This window comes from Callionymus lyra, chromosome 5, assembly GCF_982586985.1.
Source record: "Callionymus lyra chromosome 5, fCalLyr1.hap1.1, whole genome shotgun sequence".
NCBI lineage: Eukaryota > Metazoa > Chordata > Actinopteri > Syngnathiformes > Callionymidae > Callionymus > Callionymus lyra.
This window is the reverse complement of record NC_141822.1, coordinates 3,824,600-3,848,877: the sequence shown is the minus strand read 5'-3', so window position 1 is coordinate 3,848,877 and position 24,278 is coordinate 3,824,600. Positions and strand designations below refer to the sequence as shown.

The following is a 24,278-nucleotide window of genomic DNA, read 5'->3' as shown; positions in this document are numbered from 1 at the left end:
ATCAACTAGTATCACAACTAGTATCAACTATGGTGTCATTAAACATCAACTAGTATCAACTCTGGTGTTATTAAACATCATCTAGTATCAACTCTGGTGTCATTAAACATCATCTTGTATCAACTCTAGTGTCATTAAACATCAACTAGTATCAACTATGGTGTCATTAAACATCAACTAGTATCTACTCTGGTGTTATTAAACATCATCTAGTATCAACTCTGGTGTCATTAAACATCATCTAGTATCAACTCTGGTGTCATTAAACATCAACTAGTATCAACTCTGGTGTCATTAAACATCAACTAGTATCAACTCTGGTGTCATTAAACATCAACTAGTATCAACTCTGGTGTCATTAAACATCAACTAGTATCTACTCTGGTGTCATTAAACATCAACTAGTATCAACTCTGGTGTCATTAAACATCATCTAGTATCAACTCTGGTGTCATTAAACATCAACTAGTATCAACTCTGGTGTCATTAAACATCATCTAGTATCAACTCTGGTGTCATTAAACATCAACTAGTATCAACTCTGGTGTCATTAAACATCAACTAGTATCAACTCTGGTGTCATTAAACATCAACTAGTATCAACTCTGGTGTCATTAAACATCAACTAGTATCAACTCTGGTGTCATTAAACATCAACTAGTATCAACTCTGGTGTCATTAAACATCAACTAGTATCAACTCTGGTGTCATTAAACATCAACTAGTATCAACTCTGGTGTCATTAAACATCAACTAGTATCAACTCTGGTGTCATTAAACATCAACTAGTATCAACTCTGGTGTCATTAAACATCAACTAGTATCAACTCTGGTGTCATTAAACATCAACTAGTATCTACTCTGGTGTCATTAAACATCAACTAGTATCAACTCTGGTGTCATTAAACATCATCTAGTATCAACTCTGGTGTCATTAAACATCAACTAGTATCAACTCTGGTGTCATTAAACATCAACTAGTATCAACTCTGGTGTCATTAAACATCAACTAGTATCAACTCTGGTGTCATTAAACATCAACTAGTATCAACTCTGGTGTCATTAAACATCAACTAGTATCAACTCTGGTGTCATTAAACATCAACTAGTATCAACTCTGGTGTCATTAAACATCAACTAGAATCAACTCTGGTGTCATGTAGTAAATGTTCTTCAAGACACAGTAACTTCTCATCATGACCATGTTTTAAACTCATTACTCTATAAAGTTGCTCTGAAATCTGGACGAACGAGAGGTTACGAGAGTCCATTATGACGTAATAATGGCTTCACTCCTCCTCCAGCAGTAATCAGGCTTTGTTTATACAACGAGTCCCTTGGAGGTGGAGACCATTGATGACGCCCAGTGACACATCCACCATGCTTGACCAATCACAGCAGAGTGGGTGTGGTTATGGTCAACAAGATTTAATCTTCAGAAAAACAAACTGTTTTCAGTGGGCGGAGCTTAAGATCATTTTCTAATGTCAGTATTTCAATGAAAAGAGAGTTTTGTACAAACACACACTGATGATACAATAGAGTCACACATCACAACAACAACACACACTGATGATACAATAGAGTCACACATCACAACAACAACACACATACTGATGATACAATAGAGTCACACATCACAACAACACACACACACACTGATGATACAATAGAGTCACACATCACAACAACAACACACATACTGATGATACAACAGAGTCACACATCACAACAACACACACACACACTGATGATACAATAGAGTCACACATCCCAACAACAACACACACACACACACACACTGATGATACAATAGAGTCACACATCACAACAACACACACACACTGATGATACAATAGAGTCACACATCACAACAACACACACACACACTGATGATACAATAGAGTCACACATCACAACAACACACACACACTGATGATACAATAGAGTCACACATCACAACAACACACACACACTGATGATACAATAGAGTCTTACATCACAACAACACACACACACTGATGATACAATAGAGTCACACATCATAACAACACACACACACACACTGATGATACAATAGAGTCACACATCACAACAACACACACACACTGATGATACAATAGAGTCACACATCACAACAACACACACACACTGATGACACAATAGAGTCACACATCACAACAACACACACTGATGATACAATAGAGTCATACATCACAACAACACACACACTGATGATACAATAGTCACACATCACAACAACACACACTGATGATACAATAGAGTCACACATCACAACAACACACACTGATGATACAATAGAGTCACACATCACAACAACACACACACACTGATGATACAATAGAGTCACACATCACAACAACACACACACAAACACACTGATGATACAATAGAGTCTCACATCCCAACAACACACACACACTGATGATACAATAGAGTCACACATCACACCAACACACACACACTGATGATACAATAGAGTCACACATCATAACAACACACACACACACACTGATGATACAATAGAGTCACACATCACAACAACACACACACACTGATGATACAATAGAGTCACACATCACACCAACACACACACACTGATGATACAATAGAGTCACACATCATAACAACACACACACACACACTGATGATACAATAGAGTCACACATCACAACAACACACACACACTGATGATACAATAGAGTCACACATCACAACAACACACACACACTGATGATACAATAGAGTCACACATCACAACAACACACACACATGAAAACATGTTAGTTTCAACAATAGAATATTAAATATATACTTTGATATACTTCCACACAGCAGTCAGTGAGTACCTGAGTATTGGCTGAAGGTTGAGGACAGTACAGAGGTGGAGAAGGCAGATACAGTCCACTGCACACTAACAAAGGGAGGCAGGAGCACAGTTGTCTCGCCGTCTCCAGTAAGGTGGACATGTGAGACGTGAACACATCAACGTCAGCCATGACGGAGGCCGTGAGGATCTCCTGAAGGGAAACCTGCAACAAGTCCCAATCATCTCCGTCCAGAGGATCTTGAAAAAACAGTCACATGGAGACGAGTTTTTAAACATGTTTCAGATGATAGTTCCTTATTCAACCAACCTGTCGAGACATCTTCTCCATCAGCTTCGGACTCACAGACGTTTCCTGAACCGTTTCCCAGAAGAGACTTCAGTTGAGCCTGAAAAATGCTTTCAGGTTCTAGAAGTGATGGGAGATGAAGTTCTTTCTTCTTCACCCTGTTGGGAAAAATGACTACTTATAGCTTCATGGACCAACATGTAACATTGTATTTAAAATGCTACACATATATAAAATAAATTGTATTAAGCAAATGCATTATTGTTGATGTACGACTATCAAATAATATCAAATTAATAATTTTTGAAAGAATTAAAACCTTCTTATTCAAATTTTAGATAGCTAGATAAAACTTTATTAATCCCTCCGGTGGTCTCCTTCGAGAAATTGTTTAAATTTATTTAAGTTATTTATATATACTATACATTATATATTATAGTCGCAACTGCTTTCATTTGTTTTCAAACCAAAATATGTTCAAACATCAGCTTTAAAAGCTGCTGGAGTCACTGTATCCTCTCGTCCTCAGTCATCATTCTTCCTTTAGTTGTGGAGGATGTAGCGACTGCTTCCATATTATATATGTTATACTATATATATTTTATATAATATATTATTATAAAATTATAATTTGTTTTATAAAAAAAAACAAATTTGAAACAACCTTTCAAAATTGAAATATGTAATTAAGTTGTTAAGTAATAAGTAAGTAAGTAAGTAATTTTTATTTATATAGCGCTTTTCCAGACCAGGGTCACAAAGCGCTTAAACAATCAAAACAATACTCAAAAAAGTATATACTTTAAAGGTCAAGATAAAACTGATAACAACACAGGAGTTCCAGAAAATTAAGTGAAATAAATAATTAAAAAATAATAATGTAATGCTTAAAAAACTATTCAAAGTTTGAACCTTTGTTACGTTCAACGTAGCCCTTCAATATCGGGACGACACTCACTGTTACGCCTCCCGCTCACCTGCTCAGGTCCATGCTGCGACCGCAGTAGCCGGAGTAAGTCACACTGAGAGACGCCGCCGTCTTCCAAGCCCCCAGACGAGCAGAAAACCACACGGCTTCGGGTACAAGTCCGCCCAGCATGAGCAGGTCCAGGGTCAGGTCCACCGTCCACCACTGGGACAGTTGCTGCTGTCGCACGGCCGCGGACGCCTGTTGCTGACACAGCACGACCAGGCGCTGGACCGAAGCACCTGAACACAGTTTGAGAGGATGATCTTTGAGTTAAGATGCGTCTTTCAACGTTATTGTCATAAAACTGTAGACTCCACCTTCAGGTGACTTAACTATTAACTAGTATCACTAGTCTGCTGAGGATTGTTGAATCAGAATCTTTGTTTTAAACAGCAGTTTACGACAAAAGTAGATTTTTAAGCTGTTACAAAACGAAACACAAGGTGAATATAATAGGTTAGGTTAGGAAGGACTTTATTGATATTGAAATTGTTTTTTTCCTATTAGACACAGCAATACAGCAATTATTCATAAAAATAAAAATAAAATAAGAACAAAGAGAAATAAAGAGAAAGAACAAGATGATACAATCTAAGTCTAAAGATAAAGAACATAGATCAAAGAAAAATAACAAAGACAAAGGAAACAAGATTAACATAGAATAGAACATCATGATACTTTTACTCCAATGTAAGTAAGTAAGTAAGTAAGTAATATTTATTTATATAGCGCTTTTCGAGACCAGGGTCACAAAGCGCTTAAACAATCAAAACAATACTCAAAAAAGTACATACTTTAAAGATCAAGATAATACTGAGAACAACACAGGAGTTCGAGAAATTCAAGGAAAAGCCTGAACAAATAGAAACGTCTTAAGATGTTTCTTAAAGGAGTCAGTAGATCATCAATGTGCAATATTATTATTTTAAATTACATTCAAAATGCAGGCCCTGAACATTAGAACATAAACAACAGATTTAGAATTTAAAGGTTGAATTTAACATTTGAAAAGTTGAAAGTTTGAATTTTTTGTTTACATTTTTTTTAAGCATTTCATTTATTTTGTTTTGCATAATTTAAGTCAATAATTTCCATATTGATTTTTTTTTTCTTCCAGAATTCAATTTTTAAAAAAAATGAAAACTATTATTTTATTCTATTATTATTCTATTATAACTATTATTTTATAATTCAAAATACAAACTAAACCAACATTTTGATATTCAATTCAAAAGGGACTGAAGTAGAAAATATTAAAACATATTGAATTGAGAAAATGTATTTTTGAAATATTGGAATTACAATATACAACTTATGGGATCATGAAAATAAAATAAAATAAATAGATTTTAAATATACAAATAATTAAATTCCATGATCAGTAAAACAAATTCAACCTTTCAAAAGCAAAAATGATTAAATAAATGATATAATTAATAATTATTAAATGCTTAAAAACCCAGACAAAAAGATAATTAATTATTTGTTAAATCCAACCCGTTAGTTAATTACTTACAAACATAAACACTGGAACCTTCAATAACAACGTACCGTGAGGAAGATGAACGGGAGGAAGAGGCGCGACGTTGTGCGGCGGCAGGATGTAGAGCGGCTGGTTGGTGAAGTACGACGCCATGAATCTCCCGAGAGACTGAATCACTGCTGAAGCCGCGTCGCAGTGAACGACCAGAGAGGGAACGTCAGCTGCTGAACAAAACGTCAATCTTCTCATTTAAATCCTGTTATTCTACGTACAAGTACCTGAAGATATATCCTCAGATTGATCCACATATATGTACTTATTAAGGGTTAAACTATATATCCTCATTTTATGTACCGTATTCTCCGGACTATAAGTATCTCCGGAGAACAAGTGGCTCCAGACATAAAATGCATAATAAAGAAGGAAAAAACATATATAAGTCGCACTGGAGTATAAGTCGCATTTTTGGGGTAAATTGATTTGATAAAATCCAACACCAAGAACAGACATGTGATCTTGAAAGACAATTTAAAATAAAACTAGAGGCAACAACAGAATAATTGTACGTTACGTTACATGAAGTGAGAACCTGGTATGTTAACATAACATATGAAGAGTTATTCAGAGAACTATAGCATAAATAACTAACTAGTTTACCAAACCATCCGTGTAACTCCAAATAACTCTTCATCCTCGTGTCACTTTTAAACAACTAACTAACTCCGGAGGTAGAAGATGCTTCCTCTTCTACGTGGAAATGATCAACACAGGCCTAGAGCGCCCTCTGGTGGTTTAGTGTGAAAATAACATGCGAAATGATATACCGCTAATAATGTGGTAATAATTTCACACATAAGTCGCTCCAGAGTATAATCTCACCCCCGGACAAACTATGAAAAAAACTGACACTTATAGTCCGGAAAATACAGTACTCAATTGTTAACATTGATAATGTTTTCTTCTTAAAACATATTCTTGTATTTTATCTTTTAACAACTTGTTATTCCCAAAGAGCAGGTTCAAAAGTTGAAGGCTCTGAGCATCTGTGCCTCAACTTTGTGTGAACCTTGGTGTGCGTTTCTGATACCATTGACAGAGACTTGTGTGTGTGTGTGTGACAATAGTTCCAAACTGTGAAAGATATATTGTGTTGTAAGGAGGACCCAGTCATGTGGACCTCCATGACCCAGAATTGATGGTCTACAGACCTGGTTGGAGATAACATGTGTGAAGGAAGACTGAAGATTCTTTGTTTAGGTCAGTGTTTAGGTAAAGACATGAAAACAACATCTGTTGTTCATAATGGAGTCAGATTTTGCAAAATCATTCTGTACCCCGAGGTTGTAAATGTATACTTACTTCACGTGTTCAGAGGGTCTGGAGGTCTTTAAAAGAAGGGACTTGCTAAGAGGTTTTCAACCACTGTCTGGGTGGATCTGGTGGGTGAACCAGGATGTCGGACACAAGACTGGACCGAGCACTCGAACTTCTGGTGTTTCTGAATAATTTGCATTCTTTGTTAACTGTTGTATTTAAGGTGTACTTTTGTAATCATTCTTTGTTAACTGTTGTATTTAAGGTGTACTTTTGTAATCATTCTTTGTTAACTGTTGTATTTAAGGTGTACTTTTGTAATCATTCTTTGTTAACTGTTGTATTTAAGGTCTACTTTTGTAATCATTCTCTGTTAACTGTTGTATTTAAGGTGTACTTTTGTAATCATTCTTTGTTAACTGTTGTATTTGAGGTGTACTTTTGTAATCATTCTTTGTTAACTGTTGTATTTAAGGTGTACTTTTGTAATCATTCTTTGTTAACTGTTGTATTTAAGGTGTACTTTTGTAATCATTCTTTGTTAACTGTTGTATTTGAGGTGTACTTTTGTAATCATTCTTTGTTAACTGTTGTATTTAAGGTGTACTTTTGTAATCATTCTTTGTTAACTGTTGTATTTAAGGTGTACTTTTGTAATCATTCTTTGTTAACTGTTGTATTTAAGGTGTACTTTTGTAATCATTCTTTGTTAACTGTTGTATTTAAGGTGTATTTTTGTAATCACTCTTTGTTAACTGTTGTATTTAAGGTGTACTTTTGTAATCATTCTTTGTTAACTGTTGTATTTAAGGTCTACTTTTGTAATCATTCTTTGTTAACTGTTGTATTTAAGGTGTACTTTTGTAATCATTCTTTGTTAACTGTTGTATTTAAGGTCTACTTTTGTAATCATTCTTTGTTAACTGTTGTATTTAAGGTGTACTTTTGTAATCATTCTTTGTTAACTATTGTATTTAAGGTCTACTTTTGTAATCATTCTTTGTTAAGTGTTGTATTTAAGGTGTACTTTTGTAATCATTCTTTGTTAACTGTTGTATTTAAGGTGCACTTTTGTAATCATTCTTTGTTAAGTGTTGTATTTAAGGTATATTTTTGTAATCATTCTTTGTTAACTGTTGTATTTAAGGTGTACTTTTGTAATCATTCTTTGTTAACTGTTGTATTTAAGGTCTACTTTTGTAATCATTCTTTGTTAACTGTTGTATTTAAGGTGTACTTTTGTAATCATTCTTTGTTAACTGTTGTATTTAAGGTGTACTTTTGTAATCATTCTTTGTTAACTGTTGTATTTAAGGTGTACTTTTGTAATCATTCTTTGTTAACTGTTGTATTTAAGGTGTACTTTTGTAATCATTCTTTGTTAACTGTTGTATTTAAGGTGTACTTTTGTAATCATTCTTTGTTAACTGTTGTATTTAAGGTGTACTTTTGTTATCATTCTTTGTTAACTGTTGTATTTAAGGTGTACTTTTGTAATCATTCTTTGTTAACTGTTGTATTTAAGGTGTACTTTTGTAATCATTATTTGTTAACTGTTGTATTTAAGGTGTACTTTTGTAATCATTCTTTGTTAACTGTTGTATTTAAGGTGTACTTTTGTAATCATTCTTTGTTAACTGTTGTATTTAAGGTGTACTTTTGTAATCATTCTTTGTTAACTGTTGTATTTAAGGTGTACTTTTGTAATCATTCTTTGTTAACTGTTGTATTTAAGGTGTACTTTTGTAATCATTCTTTGTTAACTGTTGTATTTAAGGTGTACTTTTGTAATCATTCTTTGTTAACTGTTGTATTTAAGGTGTACTTTTGTAATCATTCTTTGTTAACTGTTGTATTTAAGGTGTACTTTTGTAATCATTCTTTGTTAACTGTTGTATTTAAGGTCTTTTTTGGCCTACTTTTGTATTTCCTTCAATAAACAGACTGTTTTAATTCTAAATGTTACTCTTGGATCAAACGAAAGCGCAGAACTCATTAGACAGGAAGGAGGACTGAGTTCTCTTCATACCGTAGGAACAGGCGTTGCTGTCCTTGTGTCCGGTCCGGTGCAGGACGGTGTGGGCCATGTGCTCCGCGAACTCCTGAGCTTCTCGAAGCCGGTAGTTGGACAACAGAGCGAACAGGAGCGACAGGCAGAAGCGAACCTGCTGCGACGCACTTCGCCGGGAGACTAACGATGAAACAGGATAGTTTAGTGAATATGTTTTTATATTCTCGGAGATACAATGAGTTAATGTTACCTTTCCTGCTCTCTTCCCAGAGCTGTGTCCTCCACATGTCAGCACTGGACGGATACAAGCCACACAAGTAAAGTTCCTCACCTGAGGAGTTCAAAAACAAAAGAATTACAATATGTTTATCTTTCACTGAAACGTACAATATAACATATAAACATGTAATATAAACTTCAAACTCACTCACACAAGGGGCCAAAATATTTTAGCAGTCGAGGTCCAAGATCAAATAAAATGTATATCTATTAGGACGTTTTTGATTTTCAATCTACAATCCATGCGTTCGTGTCTTTTCCTCTGGACTATTGTAAATGTTTGTTTTCATGTCTAAACCAGAAGGATGTGTCTCGCCTGCAGTTCATACTAAACTCTGCAGCCAGAATTCTGAGCCGCTCTAGTAGAAGAACTCACATTTCTCCTTCAAACTCTTCACTGGCTGCTCTAGTAGAAGAACTCACATTTCTCCTTCAAACTCTTCACTGGCTGCCAGTTTCTTTCAGGATCATTTTAAAATTCTGGTTCTTACTTTCAGATCTATTCATGGTCAGACCTTCCATCAGTGATCTGATCCAGACTTACACCCCAGCTCGGGCTCTGAGGTCTGTGGATCAGAATCTACTGATGGTTCCTGAGAGAAATCCTTCCAGACTGTTGCTCCTAAACTTTGGAACCATCTCTGTGTTTGATGATCTACTGACTCCTTCAAGAAACATGTGTGTTTGATGATCTACTGACTCCTTCAAGAAACATCTCTGTGTTTGATGATCTACTGACTCCTTCAAGAAACATCTCTATGTTTGATGATCTACTGACTCCTTCAAGAAACATCTGTGTTTGATGATCTACTGACTCCTTCAAGAAACATCTGTGTTTGATGATCTACTGAATCCTTCAAGAAACATCTGTGTTTGATGATCTACTGACTCCTTCAAGAAACATCTCTGTGTTTGATGATCTACTGACTCCTTCAAGAAACATCTGTGTTTGATGATCTACTGACTCCTTCAAGAAACATCTGTGTTTGATGATCCACTGACTCCTTCAAGAAACATCTGTGTTTGATGATCTACTGACTCCTTCAAGAAACATCTGTGTTTGATGATCTACTGACTCCTTCAAGAAACATCTGTGTTTGATGATCTACTGACTCCTTCAAGAAACATCTGTGTTTGATGATCTACTGACTCCTTCAAGAAACATCTGTGTTTGATGATCTACTGACTCCTTCAAGAAACATCTGTGTTTGATGATCTACTGACTCCTTCAAGAAACATCTGTGTTTGATGATCTACTGACTCCTTCAAGAAACATCTGTGTTTGATGATCTACTGACTCCTTCAAGAAACATCTCTGTTTGATGATCTACTGACTCCTTCAAGAAACATCTGTGTTTGATGATCTACTGACTCCTTCAAGAAACATCTGTGTTTGATGATCTACTGACTCCTTCAAGAAACATCTGTGTTTGATGATCTACTGACTCCTTCAAGAAACATCTGTGTTTGATGATCTACTGACTCCTTCAAGAAACATCTCTCATCTCTGTGTTGTCTTGATCTTTTAAGTATTTATTTTATTGGGTATTGTTTTGATTCTCAAGGTCATCAGTGAGGTCAGCATCAAGACATCTTGTCAGTAGATTATTTTCAAAGACACTACAGACCTCGGTGACTCAGCAGTGCAGGAACCTGGTCCATCTTCTGTCCTGAAGCCTGCACAGATGTTTGGATCCGAGACATGATCTCTGACAAATTCTGCTCTTCCTCCTCCCAACCTTCGTAACCTTTGAACCTCCTCAGTTCATCCCAGTACTTTTGGCTGATCTCGTCCAACCACTGCCAGACTGCAACCAGTCTGGATGGAAAAATACAAAAAGAAATGGTAGAAAAGATGGAATAGCAACGGATCAGAGACATTTTAAGAAGAAACATTAATGAGCCAATAATAATTATAACAAGATATTATTTCATGTGAACACCTATGATGCACAGCAGCCGACAATCTGTCAATCATCAAGCCTTCATATACACCAGACTTTCCACAGACCGTTGTTAGCTCGTTTACAATTCTGCCTTTTAAAATGTTGACGCTCCCTTATTTGTCGATTGATCTTCTAGAATCTTGGCTCTGTTTTAGTCAGTTCATTATGTTACTTTAGTTTTCGGACAAACTTAGAGATACAGAGATTTCTTAGAGCCAACCAATTGGAAATTGTGTTTTTTTTATTTTATAGGAAATATTAGATAAAGATCGAGGAATAATTTCAGACGTAAATAATACCCTCAATTATTGAGTCATCAGGGAAATACATTTGAGGAATGCAGAGTTTCAGGAGGAAATATTAACAGAAACTTTGGAGAAAAAAAACATGTGAAGGCTAATTCTCTTATGAAATATAATTAGTATATTTAATGAGAATATACATGACGACAAAACAATAACATGGATTTGAATTAAATATCTGCTCTAGGTGTCAAGAAGAATCTTTTTAATTTTTTGGTTAAAATCTTAAAAATGCTTAAATTTCACAAAAATGTGGTGGAAATCAAGGAAATTGTGTTACTGTTTGGAGTATTTACCAAATAAACAACAAATACGAGAACAGAAAAGTTAATTTTCTGAACTTTACGGCTGAAACTGACATATGCGTTAAAAGATAAATCTGAAAAAATTGAAAGTGACTTTGTAAATTATTAAACAATATACGGGGAATTTATCATTAGGTAATGAAACCAAACAAAAGAGTGTAACCTCGTCAATTTTACAAGTGTACATTAATATTATTTTATCTATTATATTTTATTGTATTATTATAACTGTTATATAGTGTTTTTTTCCTTGAGTGATGAGTATGTTGGATATATATGTTAAATGATGTGAAGTCAATTCAAAGTGTCGTCATCATCTCGTCCATCACCGTCTGGTTCCTGCTGCAACAGTTACTGACCAGAACTATTTAATAAAGTATCAACACCAACAAAAGGTTGTTTTTATAGTACTGGCAGTAAACATTTTTTTATGATTGTGAATTAGAGATAAATCAAGATTTATGGAACATAAGAGGTCATTCGTACCTGCTGGAAGGTCGCGATGGATCCTGCGAGTCCCTCAACTGAAGGTCATCTCCTCCTCGTAACTGGGGCATGAAGTGAACGTCTGAAGACCAGCGTCGATGCTGCTGAGAAGGAGAAGCTTCTCCTCCCGCGGTCCAGACGGGTCTTCGCTGAAGGTCGTACGTGAGATCCAGGGCCTCGGACACGGACTGGACCAGAAGGACGCAGGTGGAGAAGCTCTCGGAGGACATCTGACGGCCACCGGTTCCGTCGGGTCGACGGGTCAGCACCAGGTGGACCAGCCCTCGACACAGTTCGATCACCGGGCCCAGGCAGCGCGGCCCGTCTGGACGGTAGCTGTCCCAGGGCAGGAAGGCGAGGAGGGACGCCAGGAGGTCCAGGAGCCACCTGGACGTGGAGGCCTCCATCCTGCCAGGGACGCATGAGGCCAAGGCCGAGAAGCGCAGCACACAGTGGACGATGCTCCTCAGCATCTGACCTCGGTTCTCCACGGACGAGGACAAGCTGAAGGACCAGGCTGTGATCAGCCTCCTCTGGATCTTCTCCAGGTCCTGATGGAGTCTGGACATGTCTCTCTGGGTTCTACTCAAGTCGTGTTCCTCGTCGCTGATGTTGGCGTCCGGTGCGTGGAGGGTGTCGAACATCGAGGCGAACTCAAGGTGTCCACGGTCCTGCAGGTGAGATCCTGCAGGACCGTCCACGTCAGAGTCGTCCTCGAAGAACGACTGAGGAAGAGAAAGAAAAGATGAAAAATTAAGTATTAGGATGAAAAATAAACAAAGAGCCATTATCCCTTGTGTTATTACAGGGTCAAAGTGACCCGAAGTCCAGAAAAAAATGTGTTTGAGGTATCCCTTGTGTTATTACAGGGTCAAAGTGACCCGAAGTCCAGAAAAAAATGTGTTTGAGGTATCCCTTGTGTTATTACAGGGTAAAAGTGACCCGAAGTCCAGAAAAAAAAAGTGTTTGTGGTATCCCTTGTGTTATTACAGGGTCAAAGTGACCCGAAGTCCAGAAAAAAATGTGTTTGAGGTATGCCTTGTGTTATTAAAGGGTCAAAGTGACCTGAAGTCCAGAAAAAAAATGTGTTTGTGGTATCCCTTGTGTTATTACAGGGTCAAAGTGACCTGAAGTCCAGAAAAAAATGTGTTTGTGGTATCCCTTGTGTCATTACAGGGTCAAAGGGGCCCAGAAGGCCCGAAAACAAATGTGTTTGTGGTATCCCTTGTGCTTTCTCTTGGTCAAAGCAATGATATATATTTTTAATTAGTGTTTTAACTCCTTCCCCACCTTTGTACTTCTGTAGTTTGTGCCTGTGTAGTAATGTTTATTGTTGTTGATCATTTTTTATCTATTATGGTTTGTTTTATTTAGGACTTTCATTTCTATTAATGTATTATTATTATTGTATTTATTTCATTATAGATTCATAGGGATTATAATAGAATTTTGTTTTTGGTATTATTTTTAATATGTGTACTGTATGTCTTAATATAAGCTCAAGTTAGTAACTTCAACCCACTGTGAGTGACTTTCAAACTCATTTACATCGGTTTACAGTATATCTGTGTTTGACTTTATATGAAATAATTCACTTGAAACCAAAAATAAAACTGTCGTTCAATTATAAAATACAATCAAACTCACTCGATGTTTTATATTTAATGGGTACAGAAAATTACAGATTAATGTTTATTTTTTCTAAATAGAACATAACATTATTTAATATTGTCAAGTGAAAAATGGATAAAAACCCCCTAAAATGCATTAAATTATTTTGTTGAACTGATTCCTCTCATTTGATATTCACTCATTTAAATAATTAAATAATACTAATAAATTAAAAACGATGGTAGTGCAACAGGCTGACGTCAGGGGGCGACAGAGATGAGGTGACGCTCTGTAAAAATATAAATAAATGCATTCATTAATTTATTCATTCATTAAGTAAAATGATTTAATAAATACAATATAATAAAGCTAATGAATAACTGATTAAATGATGAATTGATTTTTAATGAGAAATGAATTAAATGTATTCATAAGTACTGGAATCTATATAAAGATGTGACTTAAAGAGACACTTTTAATTTAATTTAATTTGAATTATAAATGTCTTCCTTTCTTTCTTCTTGATGAGTTCATTAATTCCTTCAAAAATGAACTTGACTGACATTAATTGACCGGATATGTTTTATGTTTTTCAAGGTTAACAACCGATGAATTGGTCAAGAAAATAACTACTGGATTAACTGGTTAAATGTTATTGAAACAGTTTCACGACTTCAAAATAATTATATTTATAAAAAGAGAATTTGATCTGGAGCAGGAACATATATACGGGATACCTTGACCCAGAGACAACACAGGGGATACCACAAACACATTTGTTTTCAGGCCACTGGGTCACCTTGACGCTGAGATAACACAAGGGATATTTTCAAGCTTATGGGTGACTGGCACTGGAATCACTCGATGGCGCCTCTGAATAAAAGACATTATTATATCTCAGCACGAACATCTTGAGTTTCCTCAAAGCATATGAAACATAATTCAATAAAGTCCAGTGAAATCATATGACTTCGTTTCAGGCTTTTATGATTCAAGGAAGCATGAGAGAAGGTTTAAGAATGAATGTGTTGTGTGTTTGGGTTTAAATCAACTATTTATTTCACTGTTTTTCTGAACGTATGTGACGTTTGCATCGATCGCAGGAGCGTGAAAATGTGTCAAAATACACTTTTGACGAACCTGAACTTTCTCCAAAAGCTCCTTCGTGCCACCGAAGGTGCTCCGGTCCTGCAGGAACGCTGGGAGGTCGGATCCGTCTGCGGTCGATGAGAAGATGGATCCTGTTGTGTTCGGAACAGAAGGTCTCGACTCCTTCGACGTGGTCTCCATGTGCAGCGAAGACACAAGATCTCTCCACATGGAGATCTGTTCAACCGCTGATGTCAGTCATTGATCTCTTGCACAGGGAATTATTTATGTATGATCATAACTTTATTTTTTACATCGGAATATTCAATGGTTTGACATGTTTATTCTATTAAAACAAATAATTGAATCATTAATAAACGTTTTAATCTGTATTAATAATAATAATTGATAATCATTTGTAAATGGAAATGTTTTTTTTTATATATAGAATAATTGAATTTTAAAAAGAAATGTGTAAAACTATCAAGTTTAATATTCTAATAATTTAATTAAGTGCTTTATACTCCAATGTCATGTACTACTGTTTATTGTTGTCGTTTTATTTAATGTATTAATTATTTTTAAAGTATCATTATTTATTAATATTTATTTAGTTGTTATGATTGATCATTTTATAATTATTTATTATGGTTTATTGTATTAAAACAAATAATGTAATAATTAATGAACGGTTTCATCTGTATTAATATAAAAATGTAATTATTTGTAAATGGAAATGTTGTTTTTTTATATATATAGAATAATTGAATTTAAAAATAAATGTGTAAAACTATCAAGTTTAATATTGTAATTAATTTAATTAAGTGCTTTATATTATAATAAAAATAATAATAATAATAATAATATCATGTCATGTACTACTGTTTATTGTTGTCATTTTATTTAATGTATTAAGCATTTTTTAAAGTATCATTATTTATTAATATTTATTGAGTTGTTATGATTGATCATTTTATAATTATTAATTATGGTTTATTGTATTAAAACAAATAATGTAATAATTAATCAACGGTTTCATCTGTATTAATAGAAAAATTGTATCATTTGTAAATGGAAATGTTTTTTCTATATATATATATATATAGAATAATTGAATTTAAAAATAAATGTGTAAAACTATCAAGTTTAATATTGTAATTAATTTAATTAAGTGCTTTATACTATAATAAAAATAATAATAATAATAATAATAATATAATGTCATGTACTACTGTTTATTGTTGTCGTTTTATTTAATGTATTAATCATTTTTAAAGTATCATTATTTATTAATATTTATTTAGTTGTTATGATTGATCATTTTATAATTATTTATTATGGTTTATTGTATTAAAACAAATAATGTAATAATTAATGAACGGTTTCATCTGTATTAATATAAAAATGTAATTATTTGTAAATGTAAATGTTGTTTTTTTATATATAGAATAATTGAATTTAAAAATAAATGTGTAAAACTATCAAGTTTAATATTGTAATTAATTTAATTAAGTGCTTTATACTATAATAAAAATAATAATAATAATAATAATAATATAATGTCATGTACTACTGTTTATTGTTGTCGTTTTATTTAATGTATTAATCATTTTTTAAAGTATCATTATTTATTAATATTTATTTAGTTGTTATGATTGATCATTTTATAATTATTTATTATGGTTTATTCTATTAAAACAAATAATGTAATAATTAATCAACGGTTTCATCTGTATTAATAGAAAAATGTAATTATTTGTAAATGGAAATGTTGTTTTTTTATATATATAGAATAATTGAATTTAAAAATAAATGTGTAAAACTATCAAGTTTAATATTGTAATTAATTTAATTAAGTGCTTTATACTATAATAAAAATAATAATAATAATAATAATATAATGTCATGTACTACTGTTTATTGTTGTCATTTTATTTAATGTATTAAGCATTTTTTAAAGTATCATTATTTATTAATATTTATTTAGTTGTTATGATTGATCATTTTATAATTATTTATTATGGTTTATTCTATTAAAACAAATAATGTAATAATTAATCAACGGTTTCATCTGTATTAATAGAAAAATGTAATTATTTGTAAATGGAAATTATTTGTTTTTTTAATAGAATAATTGAATTATAAAAATAAATGTGTAAAACTATCAAGTTTAATATTCTAATTAATTTAATTAAGTGCTTTATACTCCAACGTCGTTTTATTTAATGTATTAATCATTTTTAAAGTATCATTATTTATTAATATTTATTGAGTTGTTATGATTGATCATTTTATAATTATTTATTATGGTTTATTGTATTAAAACAAATAATGAAATAATTAATTGAACAATTTTATCATTTGTAAATGGAAATGTTTGTTTTTTTATATAGAATAACTAAATTTTAAAAATAAATATGTAAAACTATCAAGTTCAATATTCTAATTGCGATAATTAAAAAAAAAAGTATTTGATCTGCATACTCTTGTTGGTACTATCATAAAAGTCGTGTGATTTGGTGATGATTTCTCTGAAGGTATTTTCCACCTGGGATGTATCGAGGACCAGGCTGGTCTTCTCCAGGTCCTTGTGGACGTCCTTCAGGAGCGAGGTGAGCAGCCGAGCCGGCGACGTGTTCCTTCTGAGCCGCAGCAGCGTAGCCATGTATCCGTCGGACACGATGAAGTACTGCAGCCGTGGATGCCAGGTCACCGAGTACCTCTGCCTCATGCTGTCACGAGCCGAGAGGCTGGAGCTGGACAGCGAGTCCTCCAGGTTCCCGGCGGTCATCGGGGGCCTGGAGAGAGGTGAGGTGAGGCTCCTCGTGACCTTGACCTTCTTCTGGGCGAACACACCTGTAGGTGACCAGCGGGTGCAGAGGCAGGAACTGTGCCGGTCCGAAGTCGACGCTGCAGCCGGAGCTGCTGAGCGTGAGGAGACCCCCCAGACGAGCCACCATCAGCAGAGACCCTCTCTTGAGGACACAGGCCAGGAGGAGACCGTCAGGAGACCAGCTCACGCTGCCAACCCAGTACGACCTGAAGGAGTATTGATTTGAAAACTTTGTTATTCTAAACATTTTTAAATCACATTTTATTTAAATATTAAGTGAGTCCACTTTATACTCCAATGTCATGTACTACTGTTTATTGTTGTTGTTTTATTTGATGTATTAATCATTGTGTTCATTTTATTGTATTATCTTCTTAAAGTACCATAATTTATTAATATTTTATGTATAAAGCATGTATGTTTAAGTATTTAAACAATTTCAATAAAGTTTTACCTTACCTTACCTTATTTGTATAGTTGTTATGATTGACTTTTTAAAATATTATTTTAAATATGTGTACAGTTTATCTTAACCTTGTTTTATCCATCCATCCATCCATCCAACTATCCATCCATCCATGGATCGATCAATCTATCCTTCCATCCATCCATCCATCCATCTATCTATCCATCCATCCATATATCAATCAATCATCCATCCATCCATCCATCTATCTATACATTTATCCATCCATCATCCATCATCCATCCATCAATCCATCTATCCATCCATCCATGGATCGATCCATCCATCCATCCATCCATCCATTCATCCATCCATCATCCATCCATCAATCCATCTATCCATCCATCCATCCATCCATCCATCATCATCCATCATCCATCATCCATCATCCATCATCCATCCATCATCCATCATCCATCCATCCATCTATCCATCCATATATCAATCATCCATCCATATATCAATCATCCATCCATATATCAATCATCCATCCGTCTATGGATCCATCCATCCATCCATCCATCCATATATCAATCATCCATCCATCCATCCATCCATCCATCATCCATCCATCCATCATCCATCATCCATCATCCATCCATCCATCTATCCATCCATATATCAATCATCCATCCATATATCAATCATCCATCCATATATCAATCATCCATCCGTCTATGGATCCATCCATCCATCCATCCATATATCAATCATCCATCCATCCATCCATCCATCTATCCATCCATATATCAATCATCCATCCATCCATCCATATATCCATCCATCCATATATCCATCATCCATCTATCCAACTATGGATCTATCCATCTATCTATCTATGGATCTATCCATCCATCCATCCATCCATCCATCCATCCATCCATCCATCCATATATCTACAACACAAGGGATACCACAAATGCAATTTGTTTTCGGGGCCTTCAGGTCACCATGACCCAGAGACAACACAAGGGATGATGTAATGTTTATGTACATTATAATGTTTTTATGAACTGCTGTGACTATTCAAATGTCCCCAATGATGGAAGAATAAGACATTTATGAATCAATCAATGAAAATGAATTTATGTATAAAGTAAATAACATGTTTAGCTTCCATATAACATAAGTTCTTACTGTACCTGATATACTTGGAGGGAATATCTTCGGTTTTACTCCCACATCCTCCCAGACTGCTGGAGGTGGAGACGAGATTGTGTGTGCTCACGAACAGAACCATCGTCGCCTGGAATAATTATATAATATAGCATTTTAATGATTTCTCCGGTGACAGACCTGCTGAATCAAATCAATTTAACATGAGTTAGACTCCAACCATAGGCCGTCTCTGGTTGAGAACAACTGCCAGAAGACCTCCGTCCGGAGAGAACGCCGGCACCAAGGCTCCTCTGGACTTCACGGGCTGGCAGGGAGGACTGAGGTGTGGCAGGGATTGAGTCTTGGTGGCCCATCGTACACTGAACCTGAAGAGAAGAGAAAGTCACTCCTGGTCTCACAAACGATCGAGTCCTTCGTTTACCCTGAACTCAAGTGATTCTCCTCCCACTGGATTTGGAGGAACGTTACAACAAGTTGCTGTCCTGACGTGAAGACAAACGCTGACAAGCAGGCGAGTCCGAGTGTCTGCGTGGAAGAAGTCATTTAAAAAAAAAAAACATTTTTAAGTGTTTAAAGCGAACAAACCTCTGTCGTCACGAACATGGTGTGGTTGGACGCGTCTTTACTCTGAGGAACCGGCAGAAGGGTCTCCTGCAGGGGCAGGATGTGAGCCCAGCGGCCCTTGATGGCTTCATCACCAGGCCTGGACACGTCCCCGAGGTCGTCGCACTCCCACAGGAGGACCTGACCTGCTGTGACGACCAGGATCACACGCCTGGCGTCTCCGGAGACCTGGAGGTTCAGTCGCGTCGGAGCGTCTGTTGGAAGAAGATCGACGAAGAGTTCAAAATCATCTTAACCCTTGTGTTGTCTCAGGGTCAAGGTGACCCAGTGGCCTGAAAAAAAATGTGTTTGTGGTATCCCTTGTGTTATCTCTGGGTCAAGGTGACCCAGTGGCCTGAAAAAAAATGTGTTTGTGGTATCCCTTGTGTTGTCTCAGGGTCAAGGTGACCCAGTGGCCTGAAAAAAAAGTGTTTGTGGTAACCCCTTGTGTTGTCTCTGGGTCAAGGTGACCCGTAAGCTTGAAAACTAATGTGTTTGTGGTATCCCTTGTGTTGTCTCTGGGTCAAGGTGACCCGTAAGCTTGAAAACTAATGTGTCTGTGGTATCCCTTGTGTTGTCTCTGGGTCGAGGTGACCTGTAAGCTTGAAAACAAAATTGTTTGTGGTATCCCTTGTGTTGTCTCGGGGTCAAGGTGACCCGTAAGCTTGAAAACAAATGGGTTTGTGGTATCTATTGTGTCATCTCTGGGTCAAGGTGACCCGTAAGCTTGAAAACAAATGCGTGTGTGGTATCCCTTGTGTTGTCTCTGGGTCAAGGTGACCAGTGAGCTTGTAAACAAATGTGTTTGTGGTATCCCTTACGACCTCCCTGACTTCCATAAATACATGTGCAGTGATGGAGGTCGTTCACCTCGACTCTGACACAAGGTTTAACTGCAAGTTAAATTCAAGACTCTTTATATACCATTCAAATTAAATTTAAGACCAACTAGAAAATCAGCCAAAATTCAAATAAAAAATGTATAACATTTACAAAATTATTATTGGAAATAATATATATATATCCACTGAAAAACCTTCCTAAAATCTAAAACCTCAAAATGTTTACACGATGTACTGGTCGCCTGGTTCTGCTCTAGGTCACTTAAATGCCTTAAATTTAATTTAATTGATTTAATGGCTTTTAAGACTCAATAATCTACAGGAAACCCTGTTTATTACAGGAATTTTATTGTTCAAACTTTAATGAGAATGAGCAACATTATAATCTAAATATTTTGATTTTATATTATGTCCCTCCTTCCCTCCCACCATCATTCATCCATTCCTCCATCCATTATTCATCCATCCATCCATCCATCCATCCAACCATCCATCCATCCATCCATCCATCCACCCATCCATCCATCCATCCACCCATCCATCCATCCACCCATCCATCCATCCATCCATCCATCCACCCACCCATCCATCCAACCACCTATCCATCCATCCATCCATCCATCCAACCATCCATCCATCCATCCATCCATCCATCCATCCATCCATCCAACCATCCATCCATCCATCCATCCATCATTCATCCATTCCTCCATCCATTATTCATCCATCCATCCATCCCTCCAACCACCCATCCATCCATCCACCCATCCATCCATCCATCCACCCATCCATCCATCCATCCATCCACCCACCCATCCATCCATCCACCCACCCATCCATCCAACCACCTATCCATCCATCCATCCATCCAACCAACCAACCATCCATCCATCCATCCCTCCCTCCAACCATCCATCCATCCATCCATCCATCCATCCATCCATCCATCCATCCATCCATCCATCCATCCATCCATCCATCCATCCATCCATCCATCCATCCATCCATCCATCCATCCATCCATCCATCCATCCATCCATCCATCCATCCATCCATCCATCCATCCATCCATCCATCCATCCACTTTATCCAGTTTTTTAATCTAATGCTGCTGAATTCTAAGCATGACATGATATTCATCAACGTGATTAAAAACTCAATAAACAAACGAACCTTTGTTGGCATCAGCGACACTAAATACTTCTGAAGCAGACGCCACAGTTTTCAGCAGGTCTTTGTCTCTGTTCCACAGGAACATCTGGCCGGAGCTCAGCAGCCCACAGAGCCACACGCCTGGAAAAACAACCACACAAAAATGATTTATTAACACACAGGTAACACAGGTAACACTGTAAGGACGACACTACCGTTGTGGGAAGAAGCCATGGTTACAACTCTGTTGAGCAACGGGTGAAGTTTTGGCATCTTCTTCTTGGTCTGACCCGACACCATGTTGATCTCACTGATGCGTTTGTCGTCCAACAGGAACACGGACTCCTTCTCCTGGGACACGTCAAACAGTCACCTCAACGTTACTCTCGCAGAAAGTATACTCCAAGGTTATTTTATTAGGTGTACCTAAATATAAGTACATGTATAGTAAGTAGCTATTTGAACTGTTTCAAAGGTAAACTAACTTAAAACTTCACTAGACTTAATTGGAACATTTTAAGTCTATAGAAGTTTACTTTCAGTCGACTCATCTCTATACGAGATTAGAAAACATAGACAAGGACACCATCAAGTTTTCAAACGCCAAACTCTTAAGAAAGGAACTAGAACTTGACAAATAGAAAAGGAAGGTTAAATTCTTTTTGGTGTGTTTGACTTTAAGGAACACAAAGGTAATGAGAACACAAACAATTTGCCGTGAACCTGAACTCTAGCACTACATGAAGATGCAGATTTATAATCGTGTAAATTTCAATCAATTTCAATCAATAAACTTCTACCTAACCTTAATACCTCAAAGAAAATGTGTGTATATAACACTAACAAAAACACCTAAAGACTTTTTTCTGCCGTCCATCACCAACTCCCATAATCCTTGGTTAACTTCTGGATCACCACAATAATAAAGTTACCTAAAGAAAAAAGTACTGTACTTAAAGTACATTTTATAAAGTATATATCAGTGTAGTATTTTAAAGTATAGTGTCTCAAAGAAAACGTCAACGATACAACTTAATTACTAGTTTAAAAATAAGTATAGTCAGTACACTTGAGTATACTTGAAGTACATTTTATAAAGTATATATCAGTGTGTTATTTTAAAATATAGTGTCTCAAAGTAAACTTCAACAATACGACTTAAATACTGGTTTAAAAATAAGTATAGTCAGTACACTTGAGTATACTTGAATTACATTTTATAAGGTATATAACAGTGTGCTACTTTAAAGTATAGTATCCCAAAGTAAACTTCAACAATACGAATTAAATACTAGTTTAAAATAAGTATAGTCAGTACGGTATAGTATACTTGACGTACATTTTATAAAGTATATATCAGTGTGTTATTTTAAAATATAGTGTCTCAAAGTAAACTTCAACAATACGACTTAAATACTGTTTTAAAATAAGTACAGTCAGTACACTTGAGTATACTTGTTTTTTCTAACGTGTTTGACTTCTCAACATTCAAGTTTCAAGATGTTTCTTCTCCTTACCCGACCGAGCCAACAGAACCGTGGCCATGGTTTCTTTCTTTTGATGCTGGAGGACAGAACAACTTCTAGAGGTAAATCCATCTTGAAGGTTTAAAAAGACCTTTTCTTTACAAATATGCATCGAGGAAACAGTGGTGGGGATGAGCAGCACCTGTAAGACACAACAATAGCCTACATTACATATTTTAAATACAGTATTAAATACTATAAACGCAGGTTCTCGCTTCAGACACGTAAACAAACTAAAACAAATGGAAATAAAGCGAGTCTCCATCTTTTCTGTTGACTAGCATTAGCCACAAAGCTAACTCGCCACTCGATAAACACAATAAATGAGAAAAACATCAATAAATATTAATTTAGTTCTCACTGTTAACACGTGAATCTTCCAGTCGCATAACGTGTTGATATTAAAACGACGTAAAGGCTTTTATTGCCAGTAATAAGAGAATATGGTTCGAAACTCCCTCCGCAGCAGGAGCCAGGATTCCTTCCCATGATCCTTTGCGAGGAAGCTTCGTCGTTGCCGTAGAAACGTAAAAGAACTAAAGACAAGAATAACAAAATAAAATATGTATTTGATGTCAACAATATCTCGACAAATGGCTCCAGATTTCCCCTTTATACGTATTATAAGTACATTAACAGCAATTATAAACATTTAAATGTAAAAAGCAAATCATGAATTTACTTTCTTTAAGATAATTGGATGAAATACTTCAAAAATAAAAACGTAATTTTATTAATACCAATAGAAATCCACCTTGTTATTTCAGTGCTTATGAATAAGAAATACCAATACAAATATTTAGT

General features: G+C 35.6%; 1 protein-coding gene across 6 annotated transcripts in view; it reads right to left on the bottom strand.

Annotated features, from left to right (window-relative positions):
* cplane1 (ciliogenesis and planar polarity effector 1) overlaps positions 1-23,921 on the bottom strand; it is a 57,134-nt gene extending 33,213 nt beyond the window's left edge. For 4 of the 6 annotated variants that reach the window (XM_087790522.1, XM_087790527.1, XM_087790525.1 and 1 more), the window contains exons 1-19: positions 23,836-23,921; positions 23,466-23,616; positions 22,164-22,299; positions 21,970-22,089; positions 19,937-20,169; positions 19,773-19,876; positions 19,569-19,716; positions 19,375-19,478; positions 17,790-17,972; positions 17,482-17,731; positions 14,985-15,170; positions 12,234-12,958; positions 10,823-11,013; positions 9,166-9,246; positions 8,934-9,095; positions 5,659-5,814; positions 4,115-4,346; positions 3,159-3,295; positions 2,871-3,088 (exon numbers count right to left, since the gene is read on the bottom strand). In XM_087790522.1, the coding sequence (XP_087646648.1) occupies positions 2,871-3,088; positions 3,159-3,295; positions 4,115-4,346; positions 5,659-5,814; positions 8,934-9,095; positions 9,166-9,246; positions 10,823-11,013; positions 12,234-12,958; positions 14,985-15,170; positions 17,482-17,731; positions 17,790-17,972; positions 19,375-19,478; positions 19,569-19,716; positions 19,773-19,876; positions 19,937-20,169; positions 21,970-22,089; positions 22,164-22,299; positions 23,466-23,546 (3,447 nt within the window). In that variant the 5' untranslated portion in view covers positions 23,547-23,616; positions 23,836-23,921. The remainder of the gene's footprint in view (positions 1-2,870; positions 3,089-3,158; positions 3,296-4,114; positions 4,347-5,658; positions 5,815-8,933; positions 9,096-9,165; positions 9,247-10,822; positions 11,014-12,233; positions 12,959-14,984; positions 15,171-17,481; positions 17,732-17,789; positions 17,973-19,374; positions 19,479-19,568; positions 19,717-19,772; positions 19,877-19,936; positions 20,170-21,969; positions 22,090-22,163; positions 22,300-23,465; positions 23,617-23,835) is intronic. The other 2 variants (XM_087790523.1, XM_087790524.1) reach the window with 2 other exon arrangements.
* Positions 23,922-24,278: the final 357 nt, after the last annotated feature.